The sequence below is a fragment of the Cricetulus griseus genome (assembly GCF_003668045.3).
Source record: "Cricetulus griseus strain 17A/GY chromosome 1 unlocalized genomic scaffold, alternate assembly CriGri-PICRH-1.0 chr1_1, whole genome shotgun sequence".
Classification (NCBI taxonomy): Eukaryota; Metazoa; Chordata; class Mammalia; order Rodentia; family Cricetidae; genus Cricetulus; species Cricetulus griseus.
In genome coordinates, this window is record NW_023276807.1 from 214775450 (window position 1) to 214791102 (window position 15653).

The 15653-nt window shown below is 41.2% G+C and overlaps 1 protein-coding gene across 1 annotated transcript in view; it reads right to left on the reverse strand.

The window, feature by feature from the left end:
- The window catches only part of Atp8a2 (ATPase phospholipid transporting 8A2), a 432334-nt gene that overhangs the window by 143887 nt on the left and 272794 nt on the right, over positions 1 to 15653 (reverse strand). The window contains exon 27 of the mRNA XM_035452970.1: positions 5401 to 5475. Within this exon, the coding sequence (XP_035308861.1) occupies positions 5401 to 5475 (75 nt within the window). The remainder of the gene's footprint in view (positions 1 to 5400; positions 5476 to 15653) is intronic.

Here is a 15653-nt window from a genome sequence, read left to right on the forward strand (position 1 = left end):
TGTTGGCAGCTTGCATTCAAGAGAGTTCCAACCTTTTATATCTCCCTCTGCAAAGAGCAAGAGGGGCCTTTACCAGCTTCCCTATGGGCAGGGTTATACTCTATGTTTACTGTTCTCTTGTCCGAAAAAGTCAAGATATAAACTCTTACTCTAAAATTTTTACATTTCCCTGCCTACCAGTGAGTCTGCACATGTTGACCATCTGGATCGGCCTCTTTTGGCAACATTTAGCTAGGTCCTTTCTTGCTCCCCACCCCTGGTTATCTGAATCTGGAGTTCCTTGAGTTCCCAGCTAGGTCTGCAGGTTGCGTTCATTGTTTATTGGCTTTTTTTCTTTCCTAAATGGTTCTTTTTGTAACCTAAACGTTTTTTAGGTTTTAAGTGGTCAAAAAAGAGCTTTGGACTACCCACTTATGGACAGTTTTCCCACCCTGAAGTTTACGTGTAGGTTTTAGGAGCATGCTGGGGGCGTCCCACAGTTTTATTTTTCCTATTTGGAATTTATTTTTCTATGAGGTATATGCTAAACATTCACTTTTTCCCAGATAATGAACCAGATGTGAAAACACAATTAATTCACACTTTCCCACAAGGTTGAAAAGAAAAATCACCATTAAGGTTTATTAGACACTGATGTACTGTTGTTCTAGACTCTGGAAGTGGAATCCAGTTCTAGAATCTCTGACTGGGTTTGTCAGAAACATACAGTTCTTGATGGTACTTTCGGGGCTAGTCTGATAGTACAGACTACAATCTCTTCTAAATGTGTGTTGTGTATCCTTATTTCCACTTATACTTTCTAGAGTGCCACACAGCTGTTCTTGCACCCAGCAGACCTGTTCACACCAGATAAATGTGTACCCTCCAGAACTGTTCACACATGTAAATGTGCACCCCTCGGTCCTGTTCACAATGTGTAAATGTGCACCCCTCAGACCTGTTCACACCATGTAAATGTGCACCCCTTAGTCCTACTCACACTGTGTAAATGTGCACCCCTCTGTCCTGTTCACACTGTGAAATTTGTACACCCTCAGACCTGTTCACACCATGTAAATATGCACCCCCTAGACTTGTTCACACTGTGTAAATGTGCACCCCTCAGACCTGTTCACACTGTGTAAATGTGCACCCCTCAGACCTGTTCACACTGTGTAAATGTACACATTAACTTGAGAAGTGATGCCTTTGTAATGGCCTTAAAAGTCTTCCTGTATAAGCAAACAGTACAATTGCTGTTTAAACCCCGCTTTTAAGTCTTTATTTTTGTGTCCTTTTTCAGAGGTCCTGGGGACTGTGCATAGTAGGTGTGTACTCTACCATCGAGCTGTATCCCTAGCCCTACTTAATTTTACTGTTGAATTCTGAGACAGATTTTACTAAGTGGCCAGAGCCAGCCTTGAACTCACTCCACAGCCCAGGTGGTGTGAAGTTTTACCTCCTCTGGCCTCAGCCTCTGTAGTAGCCAGGATTACAGTATAGATGCTTTGAGGCCCAGGTGACTTAATCTTTCATTAAGACAGTGGGGTATTTCATATGGATACCATAAAATTGCAAGTATTAATTTATAATTTTAAAATACATGAAGACAGAGTCACCCTATGCTATCTGGCTGGTCCCCAAATCTTGAGGCCAAATGATTCTCCCTGCCTCAGTCTCTCAGGTAGCTGGGACTTGGGCATGTGCCGCTCTGGCCAGCAATGTACGAGTTTGTTTTCTGAAAGGAGTTCTTATTATGTTTGCAGTTTTTTAGGAACCCATTGAAATAGAAATAGATTTAGAATTTAGAAATAGCCCATACACTTAGAAACCGAATTACTGATTACTAGAACAGAAAAAAAAAAAAAAAAAAGCCCTGTCTGGCTCTTTTGGAATTCTCCCATATTTCTAGTATTTTGTTGTTGTTGTTGTTGTTGTTGGTTTCTCCTGGATTTTCTGGATAAGCAATCATACATGACCATATTCATGAGACCATTGTTTCATTTGCATGAGTATTTGAATAAGCATTGAAGCTGCTCAGGATTTCCTAATATTTGTGGCAGCTGATTAACTTTTAACTACAACCAATCACTTTTAACTACAACCAATCACAATGCATAGTTGTGGAGGCCAGTCCCAATGACTGTACCTATGAAACACCCCTGCACCTGAGGCTCAGGGAACATGAATGAAGAGGGGGCAGAAAGACTGTGAGAGTATTTTGAGTCATGCAAACATGAAGTCTCATTCTGTCTAAAGGGCCGAGGCAAACTGAAAAGCAACACTTTACATTAGCTGGCTGGGGGAGTCAAACTTTAAAAAATGGCACAAGAGGAGACAAAGCAGGAAAGAAATACTGCAAATGCTTCACATCTCACAGGCCGCCTGCCCCTTGTGAAAGCTCTCTGACTGCGGACTGGAACCAAGTTGCATAATAGGACATTGCTGAGAAAATAACTGCAAAATTAAGAATGGATTCTCTGGGTGTTGGTGGCACACATCATTAATCCCAGCACTTGGGAGGCAGAGGCAGGGGGATCTCTGTGAGTTCGAGGCCAGCCTGGTCTCCAGAGTGAGTGCCAACATAGGCTCCAAAGCTACACAGAGAAACCCTGTCTTGAAAAACCAAAAAAAAAAAAAAAAAAAAAAAAAAGAACGACAATGTGCACTCAGCTGGTTCAGAGTATGTATGTATGTATGTATGTATGTATGTATGTATGTATGTATGTATGTATGTATGTGAGTGTGTACACATGCACGCATGGACACATGTAGGTGGGCACATGCATGGAGAGAGAGCAAATGGGGGCACAGTGCTAAAAATGGGCAAATCCAAGTAAAGAATAGCTAGGAGTTCTTTGTGCTCCTTTTTATAACTTTAATTTCAATTTTTTCATATTTCTCACCAAAACAATTGCCATGGGAGAAATCTGCTATGATTTGGCTATGATCTAAATGTGTTTTCCAGAGAGTCTATACCTGGACGCTTGGTCTTCAGTGTGGGGTTGCTGGGGTGCTGAGAGCTTTAGGAGGTGGGGCCTAGTGCCAGGGGACCAGGTGAGGGGTTCACTAGGGCTGAAGAGATATGGCTAGCCAAAGTTGGATCTTCAGCTTTCCAGACTGTGGCCAGCTAAGCCTGTTTTCTTTATAAAGTATTCATCCTATGATATTTTGTCATGGCATCCACAAATGAGTGAAAATACCTTCATGTTCTCAAAAGGTTTCAAACTTCTAGTGTGAGAGATTCTAAGACTGAGGGTCTGGTACAAGTAGAAACACCTTTCTGACCAGCACCCCCAGCACCCTAGCATGCCCAGCACCCTAGCACCCCCAACACCCTAGCATGCCCAGCACCTAGCATGCCCAGCACTTAGCATGCCCAGCACCTAGCAGGCCCAGCACTTAGCATGCCCAGCACCTAGCATGCCCAGTACCTAGCACTTCCAGCAAACCAAGCACACCCTAGCACTTCTATCATACCCACCACCCACTTTAATAGCTATTCTATAGACTCTGGTAACCTAGGATCAATTCAACTCAGAACTGATCTGTCTGCTAGAGTCTTCTATTGGTTGGTGGGCATTGTATATACAAAACACATTAAAGGTTGTGGTGGTTCTCAACTTTCCACAGGCACAACACTCCCCGGAGCATTCTTTCAAAAGCACATACATCTCTGCGACACTCTCTACTGAATGTCTGGGGGCTCAGGGATCTGCAAGTTTTTTTGTTTGTTTTGTTTTGTTTTGTTTTGTTTTTCGAGACAGGGTTTCTCTGTGTAGCTTTGGAGCCTATCCTGGCACTCGCTCTGGAGACCAGACTGGCCTCGAACTCACAGAGATCCGCCTGCCTCTGCCTCCTGAGTGCTGGGATTAAAGGCGTGCGCCACCAATGCCTGGCAATCTGTAGTTTTTAAAAAACAAACCCTTGTTTTTCTTTCTTGAGAATGGACGATAGGCCTTGTTTCGATCAACACTGTTCTTCAGCTTCCTTTAGTTACGTGGCTAAAATTTCTTAGGCGCTTTGATTTGAATTTCCCAAAGCTACCCAGAGCTGAGAAAACCATCCTGCCCTCATAACCTGAGCATGAAAACAGGGCTAACCCGTACTCATCCCACAGGGTGACATGCATCCTAGGCTGCCCTTAACTCTAAAGCATAGCCTCCCAGGGAATCAACTTCATGTTTGAGCTAGGTGTGTGGTATGGGTTTCTATGTGGCTTCTCTAGCTATCCCCCTTCCTTCTCTCTCTCTCTCTCTCTCTCTCTCTCTCTCTCTCTCTCTCTCTCTCTCTCTCTCTAGCTATCTCTAGTCTCTATCAGTACACAGAAGCAAGGCCTTTGAGCCATGGCTGTGGGGACTGTGGTTAATTCAGCCCCTCTCTCTACTGTTCACCTTTTAGTGGGCCTGCACAAGCAGGCAATATAGTCAACTAACTGACCACCACAGCTCAAATCAAAACTAGAACCCAGCCTGGCCAATGTCTGAGACCGCACTTGATCCAGGTCACACTTTGTGTTCAGCATTTTATAGCCAACAGGGTAGCTACTGAGAAAAGTGGGCTGGAGGCTGTGACTAAACAGCCATCAATGCACACAGTACCATGAGCTGTTTTAGCCACACTCCCTCCATCCCACCTATACCTCCCTGGGGCAGCTACATCAGAGGTTAAACCCCACTAAGTGCTCTTAAGAAGCTAGGATTGGTGCACCAAGCAGCAGGAGAGAGCAAAGCAACCTAAGAGATGAGCCACTTTAGTGACCCACTATAGTCTCCATGACATTTAGACCCATCTGCCCCTTTGTTCTTTCTGCCAGAGAAACAAGAAAACTAGGCAATTTAGTTCAGAATTTTCACTTATTTTTGGCTTTTGTTATTTATCCATCAAGTAATAAAAACAAAACAAAACAAAGCAAAAACAAAACAAACAAACAAACCAAAAAAAACCCCCAAGAAAACCCAGACACTGCTGAGTGTTCTTATAGGATTGGGAAGTCAGAATTCAAAGACTTTCTTCCAAGAAAGGCAAAAAGCTCACTAGGTCATATGCCCTTTGTCTATATCTATGTTTAAGAATTCAGAAGTAAAGTTGTAAGATGGAGTGAGTTTAGATGCAGGACAGACATTTTTACTTGAAAATGTTGCAGAGGCATTTAGCAAGAGGGTAGCCAGGGGTCTATTACCAAGATATATGGGTTAATAATTTCATGGGGCTACTCAAGAATGATCTGCTATGATTGAAACCAGGTGTGGAGAGTTTGGGCTTCTGCAGGATGTGTCACAGCAACAAAGGCCCTAAAGATATATTTGTGCTGCCTGCTAAGTACACAGATGATTGGCTTAGATACACTTCCCAGACATAAACAGTGAAGGAGTGCTCCTGAAGTCCCATGTGCTATCAGATAGGAAGGGGAATGCTTACCACATTGTACAAGCCGATGCACCAGCGCTCAAATAAAATCTGCCCAGAAAATCCATTAACAAAGGCGAACCAAAGCTGCAAGAGAACAAAGTTCGTCAAGTTTTATATCAATATTGACCTAAATGTTTCCCCTCACTGAGAAGTAGCAGGGAATGTGGACCGCCAGCTGGACACAGCTGCCAAGACAGACTGTGTGCCAGGACTGTGGCAGTTATCCTTTCAAGGAATATAAATTCCCAATATCATAAATATCAATATCTTAAAGAAAATTCCTATTAAGGATGCACCAACTTTGGGAGGTTATATGTACCATGTGTAAAGGGAGACAAACCTATACCAAATATGCTTTGAGTCAACACTTTCTGATTGACTGAACAAGTCTGAACTTCAGGCATTTTTCCCCTATAAAATTCATTTGATGAATACGTTTTCTCTTTGTAGGACATTGCCAAATAGCTAAAGATCATAACTAATTAAAAACCAAGAAACACTTCTGTCGGCCATATACTGCGTTGTTAGTTGACAAAATAGTAACTTCCTTAATTGACTGTCCCCCACCTCAGCAAAGATCAAGAAGACACAATAAGAATCATGCTTAAATCATCTTTTATGATAACATAGATATATTAGTAAATAAAATGCTGGCTTATCATTCATGAGCAGCAATAAAGCAAAGTGCTATATGCCAGACAACAGATTAATAGCTAAAATACATAGTTTTTCAGAAAGTAAACGAGAAATAAACAAACACTTCAATCTGAATGAAAAAATGAATTAATTGGACAGAATGCTCTCAGAAGGTGATGTAAAATGGCCAGCAAATGCATGAGAAAAGTCTGCAACCTTAGCCCCCAGGGATATGCAAATTAAACTGCAATCCATCTCAATCAAAATGACATCATCAAGCAAACAAATGGCAACAGTGGTAGTTTGAATAAGAATGCTCTCCATAGGCAGAGTGCACAGGCAGTACTCAGAGGATAGTTTGAGAGAGTTGGTTCTCTCCTTCCACCACCTGGGTCTCCTGGATAAAACTCAGAAGTCAGGCTTGGCACTAAGTGCCTTAGTGGCTGATCTATCTTTCTGACTCATAAAAATTTTAAAGTATATTAAAATAACAAAAAAATTACAAAAGTATTCAAAAATACAATAGAAGAAAAAAATTTAAAAGCTCATGGTGCAAATGAAAGATGGATCCTTTGACTTAGGAAAGAAAAAAGGAGAGAGAAATAGAAATGGATCAGTTAACATTCACACATCTGCTGACATAGGAGTTAGTATGTTTATTATTTATTAATTTGTTGACTTCTGGGGCTGGGGCTCTTCTAATCCGCAGCCACATGCATGCTAAGTATATGCTCTACAACTGGCTCTCTCTCCCCACCTGCACTTTAAATGTTATAAAATTAATGCAATATATTCAATGAGAAGAGGCCATTAACCTGCAAAGGGAAATGATGAAGCTGGCTTCCCACTTCTCCCTAGCAAGACATCAGAATAGAGACAGGCGGCTAAAGTTTAGAAGTCTCAGTGAAACAGTGTGACAAGAACTTCAGCAAGCTATGAAAACCAAAGAAAAAAAATCAAACCCGGACAACATTCAGGGACAAAGGAAGCAATACCCTATGTCTATTATATTGCCCAGCAGATTAAAAAAATCTAAAACATGCATTCTATACAAGAGACACATTTTTAAAAGCATGGGTTAAAAAAAAAAAAAACTCTATTAGAATAAAGTCAAATTCCTAACTGTCTCACAAGCCAGCAGAATCAGACTCCACCCTGCTTCTTCCCTTCCCCTTTCCCTTCTTCTTCTTCCCCTTTCTCCCTTCCCTCCCTCCTTCCTTTCTTTCTTCCTTCCTCCCCCTCCCCTTCCTTCCTTCCTTCCTTCCTTCCTTCCTTCTCTTTCTTTCTTTCTTTCTTTCTTTCTTTCTTTCTTTCTTTCTTTCTTTCTTTCTTTTTTTCCCTGAGTAGAGGGCAGAGTCACAGTAGCCCACTGCACTTTCTGCCTCTTTGCTCAGTAATTGTGGTGCTAGGGATAAACCCAATGACCAGCTTATACCAGGCCAACACTCCACCACCAAGCTACATTGGAGACCCTCAGAAATTTTGTTTTTATTAAACCCCTCACAGCGTTATTACTTTTTATCTGCCAAGTGGACAAAGAGGTTAGTTTGACAAGTTGAAGAACTAGCTACTCTAATCCTTAGTTAGCAATGCAGCATTTAAGTGTTCAAAGTACGTTCCTTTGGCTTGAGGATTTCCCTTCCAGGAACACACTCTTCATTATTTAAATCTCACAGCTTTAGTCATGTGGTACTCCACACAAAAATGTAAAAGTGTTTGCTTTGACATTATTTGAAAAAATAGAACCTGTATACACTACATGATAATGGCTGCAGAGGACTCATTTTTTAATAAGCACAATTATATCATAATATGGCACTTGGAGGACTTCGTCGGATTCCATGGCCGGGTGAGGGACAAACACACCAGACAGACAGAGCTTATGTGGGAAGTTTTATTGGGAGAGCAGGGAGAGAAGAGAAAGAGAGAGGAGAGGAAAGAAGAGAGAAATAGAGGAAGAGGGAGACAGGAAAAGTCCTGTCTGTCCCTTCAGAGGAACAGCAGGAAAGAGAGTGACAGTGGGTGGAGTTTTCCTCTTAAAGGGTCCTTTGCACCTGTGTGCAGACTATATAGTGACCCAGCAGCCATAGGGCCCTGGGCTGGCCAGGGTACTGCCTGAGTGCATTCTGCCAGTTGACAAGGGGCAGGCCAGCACAATGCCTGAATCCTAACAAATAATCTATCTAGAAGAGTACTATAAGTCCATATGCATCTATTGTCACATAGAAAGCTCCTAAACACATCACGGAAAGAAAAATCAAGGTGCAAAACAAGGATGTCTTTTGAAGTCCTGCACTTTGGAGACTGAGGCAAGAGGATCTTGATTTTGGTGCCAGCCTGGACTACATAGCAAGACTCTGTCTCAAAAAAAAAAAAAAAAAAAAAAAAAAAAAAAAAAAAAAAAAGAACACCAACCAAAACCATTGAAACTCATACTCATGACGTCTTGCTGGGACACGTCATCGACCCCAAACAGTCATTATCTTTCTATGGTTCTTTCTGAGCAGCAAAGGGGAGACTCATATATGTCCTTCTAGTACCTTGAACTTTCAAAACATCTGTGCTTTATTTACATAACTGAGGCAGTTTTCCACTACAGACAAGTTGCCAAGGAGGAGACATTTCCTGGTGTGTGGAGATCCCCTCCAAGGTCATCACCTGAAGGAGGATGCTAATTGCCATGGAGTCTGCTGAACCCCCTACACAGCCCAAGAGGGCCCCTGACAATGACCTGATTCGACCCCCAACTAACTGTCGGTAACACATTATGGAGAAATCCTGGATATATTAGGCTAGCCTGGTGCACCAAGCTGTGACCATGGCTCATCTTAAGGGGCCAGAGTAGCACTGGAAGTGGATTAAGCAACTTCACAAATTTAAGCCTACACAGTGCCACATATTTCTAAAATAAATCACTGAGAAGTTGTTTTAAAGAGCTAGTACAAACTTTTTATGAGCAAAGTGATAATTTCTAATAAGAAGGAAGAAAACAATCTTCAGAGAGTTCTTATCTCCTTCTATGGATTGACTCTGAGACAGTGATGGCTCGATTCCTACCAATTACAGGTACAAAACCTCTGGGGGTCACTTCAGAGTGGGGACTTGGACTCCCCCTGCTCCCCCACCCCAGGCAGCAGCAGCTGTTCTGACAGCTCAGCTGGCACAGGCCTGTTTCCTCACAGTCTGGAGTGTTGGCACTCATTTTTATCATTTGCAGGTGCTGCTGGGTTTCCAAGTGTAAACAAACTCATTCCTAACATTTTCATCTGCATTCCAGTCACCAGTCATTGGATGATTAGACCTCTTTATTTGATTGGAAGTTTGTTTTTTTGTTTTTTTTCTTTGGTAGAGGAAAATGAAACCCAAAATACACAAAAACAAACTCCCTCCCCCTGCCCCCTGTAAAAATTCAAATTTGATTTCATTTTGGCAAGATTTTCATAGATAAAGGGAAAAGTATGAAAATGTACTGTATTTTCAAACATTTATACCAACGGACTTCGTTTTTATTTTATTTACTTGCGGGGCAGGTACACGATGCCTCTCTGACACACTATAAAATCAGGCTTTCACACCACTTAGTCATATACAAATGTTAATTCATATATAAAAAACAGCACCACCCAATTCCTGAACACTAAGGTCATTTTTGGTGGGCCACTGACTCTCAGGTTCATAGACCAAACACCGCCCTCAATGCAAACAGATGGCCTGTGCCCTCAACTGGCAGCTCTTGGAGAGCTGTGTGCTTGTGGCCACTGGGCTTTACCCTTTTGGATTAATGGGAGGAAAGATTCCTCTGCCTTAACTTTCTTATTAACCAGGAATGCTCTTAAATGAACTAAGCCAAAGCCTAGGCTGGGCAGCCTCAGACTTGGTGGGTTGGTGGGAGGCCTGCCAATCACTGCCGCTTGCCAAGCTCCTGGGGTTTGGGTCCTCAAATGTAGGGCTGTTATGAGCAAACTGACCCAAACTTACTAAATGGCTTTTCCTTCTTGGGGAAAGATCCCTCTTTCTTTAACAGCTGCCGAACTGCCAAAAGCGTAGTAACTTGGTTGGCTAATTGTACAGGCTCCTGTCTGGAGGAGTGGCTGCCAGTGTTCAACCTCAGTGGGTCATACCTGTCACTGCTCCCAGCTAATAGCCAATGTGTTTAATGGATGACTTTGGCTTGGGGAAAGGGATGGCTTGTCCCTCTAGGTGCCTGGAAGAATATGGGAGGGGAAGGTGCCCCACAGAGAACGATGAATAAATTAGCCGTCTGATTTCTTACTGAAGGGCAACTGTAATATGATCTAATGGTTTGCACATCAGGTCTGAGACAATGAACTGGGATTAAAGACATTAGTTTCAATGACAAATTGCTGCTTTCCCTTTTTCCCATTTAACCTGGCTATATGAATCAAAAGCAAAAAACCTAAATATGTCCTTTGTCTAAAATTCTATTTCTGGAAATTAATCTCCCATTAATAAAAGTACTGGTTTATAAAAACACTGCCTTGTTTTACAACATTCTTAGCAATGGATTACAAAGGCAAAGGGTAAGGGGCTGAGACTCTTTTAAAACAAATTTTTGTTATTGTGTCTGATCAATATGTTATTGCGTATGTGTGAGGTCAAAGAACACATCACAGAATTCATTTTCAGTTTATAGTCTATGTGGGCTCAGGCGCAGGTCATCAGACTTATCAACAAGTGCTTTACCCATTGATCCATTTCTTTGGCCCAGACACTAAAGTTTAGTGTTCATGTGACTGCAGCAGATCTATGAAATACTACGCACTTAAACAATGTGGATAGGAAATCAAGGGGGAAAAAATCAAAGATGTAATACAGAGGGAGGGGTATGAGAAACAACAGCAGGAGCGCTGACAGGCTTTAGAAACCTCCCCCTCAGGTGATCGATCTTCTGTCTGGTAAGGTACATGACTAAGAAGTCAAAATGAAACAGACTAAAAAAGATGGTGGTGCAGCCAGGCACGGCCCCATTTTATCTCTTGGGAGAGTTTTCTGTCGTTCAGTCAATATTAGACTGCTAAAAACAAGGGGCAAAACCTGCAGACCTATAAAAGAAACAATAAAAGGAGAATGGTGTACATAGGATCTATAGGTTTTGCAAGAGCATATAAAGTGGCACATTCATATACATTTATTTGAACCCAAGAGAGAGCACTAAAGGCTGCCCCCCCCCCGCTCCTGTTGATGGATGAGCAGAAAACGGGCAGATGGGAGGACTATTGTCACTTCAACTTTTGAAAACTACATAGAAGAACTTAGTCTTCTGTGTACCCCACTACACTCATTTTCCTCTTAGCTCATCACACTCTCTAACCTTTGTTGCAATTTCTGGCTACTCCATTTGACCAGAGATTGTATTGATTTTACTCATGATAGCATACTGCAGACCCGGCACAGTGCTGGGAACACTGTAGTAATGGATGCTCACAGAATATTAACACTTCAAGAGAAAGCTAACAGAGAGCACGGCGTGTTCATCTTAATGTTTTACTGTTTTCTGAGAATGAATCCTTCCTCTCAGAATGAATCCCTATCTTCATTTTCCAGAGAACATAAGAGAATGCGAAGATGCTAAGATGTCCGAGGCCTTGTTACACCCCCAGTGAATTAGCTCACTTGGAACTCATCACCACCCTAAGAACTACAATTTCATCTTATGGTGAGAAAATGGGAGCACAGAGAAGAGAAAACACATGGTCCACACTAAACTGACTTAAAGACCACAGCTCTTAAGGGCAAATCGTGCATATCAAACAAGTGATTTTCAAAACATCTAAATTAAGGCAATTCAACATGAAATCTGTATCTATAACTGATTTGCTTTTGATATTTTAAGACAGTAATATTAACAAAAACACTTTCCAAATGGAAAAATTATTGAGAAAATAACCCAGATTTTCCTCAAATGTCAAGTTAATGATGCAGAGGTTCTTTTGGGTTTGGGAAGCAGGCTACAAAAGTCTTCCTGACCATTCTAGTTTGAAATAGTTGCCAGTAATATTCTGAGCTAACATATTGCTAACACAGTTGAGACTGACCCAGCAGACAACCAAAAGCAAATTTCAAAAGTAATATTTATTATCTAAATTCCTTGAATAACAGCACGCAATTGAGTTGCTCTTGGAACAATCGATACTATTTAAAAGGACTAGAATCTGAAAAAGAATAAAATAAAATAGAAATCATCACATCAAATGCATATAGCATAAGATGGGCGAGTATACATTTTATTATTTTTTTCTCTTTTCCATTCAAATTTTAGATGAGCCAACAAGTTGAATGTTATGGCCCAAAGCCACAAAGTTAGTAAAGGGACGTCTGGTAAACATTTTAAAAACTGTCTTTAATTACTAATTTCTCAGCACTATGTAACGCCTCTGTTTCTACATAATTACACGGTTATACTGTTAAACTATAGAATATCAGGTAAATATGAAGTCGTGTTTTCTCCCCCATAAAAGACCATAATTCTGACCAGATGGGGTATGCACAATTAAATTGATTTTTAATAAGGAACTCTTGGCACAATAGAATGTAATCGCTCTAAATTGTATCAAGGACTACGTAAAAAAAATTTTTTTTATACTTCAAGGCTTCAACTCCTCAGTGCAAATCCCGTGCTGGCATGCTATGGGACCAAACGGCTCTGGAGACCCATAAGGAAATAATGAGCCTTTCATGTGGAGGTCACTGGCTAGGATCTGCTGTCGTTCATTAATGACGCAGCTGTGCTCAACCTCCTGTTGCTGGAACAGTGGCAGGGGTTTGTTATGCAAGGGGTAGCAGAAATATGTGTAAGATCATTTCATTTATGGGCAGGACCTATGGCAAGCATTTGAGAACATGAATTTTATAACCAATAAAACAATGCTCTTAACTTATTGACAGTAAGATTTAGTGCTTGGCTCCGCAGGCCAAAATGGTCAGAGGGAGCTCAGGTGCTCCACTGCGTCTCCATCAGCCTCTTCAAGCTATACTGCCTGGGAGAGGTGTGGAAGGGAAGGCCCCTGTCTACTCTCTCAGAGGAGTACTGTAAGTGAAATATTCTAGTTTTATTTATCCAGGTTTTTCCCATGAATATATTGTATGTGTAAGTGTGTGTATGTATGTATGTATGTATGTATGTATGTATGTATGTATGTATGTATGTAGTATGTCTATATGTATCACACACAAGTACCATAGAGGTGAGGAAAACCTTGGTTATCATTCTCAGAAACTCTGTCCACCTCCTTTGAGGCAGGGTCTCATCAACGATGCTTGACTTCCTGGCATCCTTAGGAATGCTTAGGAAGCCTTAGGCATCCTCTTGCCTCTGTCTCCCAAATGCTGAAATCAAGCTCACACCATCAAACCTGGCTTTTATATGTGGATTCTGGGGACTGAACTCAAGGACATGTGCTTACAAGACAAATGATTTGCTGACTGATCCATTCTATCCGTTTTTAAAAACACTCTATATTCAAGCTATCTGCTTATATTTTGGTTCGATTCATGCTCCATGCTGCCAGCAGCAGCTACCTCCATGCTGAAACAATTCAGTCTGGTTGGGGACTAGGAAAAATTTTGGGGGTATCACAGAGGGAGCACAGTGTTCTTTCTGGAGGAGTCAGCATAGCATCTCCAAAGGGAGTAGGACCCTGGAAGACAGGGCGGAGGGTGTCCTGAACATAGAGGGAGCAGTTTGTAGGAGTGTACAGAGTGTGGATTTGGGGGTGAAGAGAAGGAAAATGAAGTGAGAGGAACTTCAACTAGCAGGTTATTCCAAACAGGGAAACAGCTGTACATATGTCCCCTAATAGAAAATTTACGATCCTTGTACCTGAACATTTGAAAATGACTTCAATATATTTATGTTTTACTGTGGAAAAAATACATGTAACAGATTTAGCCCCTTGAGCTAGTTTTTAGATTTCAGTTGGGTAGCATTAAGTATGCTGACCTGGTTGTGCAACCATCAACAGCCTCCACCTCCCAATCCTTTGTACACATGCTGACATAAAGAAGCTGTCCCCAGTGAGTCACTCTTCTCTGATCTTTTGGTGCTTCTGGGACCATTTCGTGTTCTGTTTAAAGGAACTTGACTGCTATAGTTATCCTGGTAATCCTGGTAATAAGGCACTTGTCTCCTTCATTTAGTTTACAAGGTTTCATTCTTTCATTCTTTTTTAAAGTTAAAATGCTAAAGTGGGCTCATCTACACAAGGATGCTTGGGTTGTTTCTTGATTGGGACCCTGGACACCAATGTAAAACATCTGTTTTGGTCCTTGATGTTCTGTTCTTGAGGTAGACAGGGGAACCACTGGACTGACACAAAGGACCCACTAAACCAGTGGCTCTCAGCCTTCCTAATGCTTTGACCCTTTAATACAGTTCCTCATGTTGTGGTAACCCTCTACCTTAAAAATATTTTCACCACTACTTCATAACTGTAATTTTGCTACTGTTATGAATCTTAATGTAAATATTTGTGTTTTCTGATGGTCTTAGGTGATCCCTGTGAAAGGGTCATTTGACCCCAAAGGGGTCACAATCCACAGGTTGTGAATCACTGCAGTAAACCATCTTCCACAGTAGCTGTTTCACCTGCCATCCCAGCAGCAGGATGAGTTCTCTTCATCCTCAGCAACATTATTTCCTGTCCTTCTGTTTCCTGCTGTGCTTTTCCAGTATCCATTCTAACAGGGATACAGTGACATCATTATGATACTTATGATGAGTGAGGTTGAGAATAATTTCATAAAGGAATTGACACTCCCACATCTTTGTCTATTCAAGTCTTTTTTTTAAAAAATAAAAATCTGGTTTTTGTTATTACATTGCAGTTCTTTCTATATTTAGAATACTAATTCCTTATCCTGTTGTGCAAATATTTTTTTCATTCATCTCTTGCTTTTCACTGTTGGTAATATCCTTTATACAAAATGCGTGTAATTCTGTTAAACTCCTACTCATCTTTTTCTGAAATCACTGGAAAATCAAACACAATGAAACCTCCCTCTTTAGCTTGCTCAGAGTAAGTTCCTGACTATGGTCTTTCCCCGTGAATGGTCTTGCCATCTTGTTGACGATCATTTCACCATACATTCACGGGTTTGCGTCTGGCCCTTTCCTACTCCCGTGGCTCACACCTCTGTCTGTTCACAGTGCTACGCTTTGTGAACACAGAAGCTTTGCTTCCTGAGCCCCTCTACTTTGCTCTTCCCTTTGAAGATTGTTTTTAATGTCATCAATGGACTTTATATATCACAGATACTCAGCATAATTAAGAAAGACATGGACAAATACCTTTGAATTGTCAGCAGTTTTTAGTCCTTTAACCTTGAACTTACCCTAACCCTGATGTTTTATTTGTTAAAAAACATAAAGAAGTCTAAGTCATAATGAAATAGATGTGACTGCATCCTCCCCGGCTCACTAGTTCATACAAGCATGAAAAAGTACAATCAATTGCTAGATTGAAGTAGGATTTGTATCATACATAATCTTACTGCTCCTTCTATAGACCTAATCTGGGAAAGCTAGTTCACAAAGTGAGTAACAGTGTACAATTTCATTAGAGAAAATCCATCAATATTGTAGTCTTCTGATTCACACGACAAAAAGA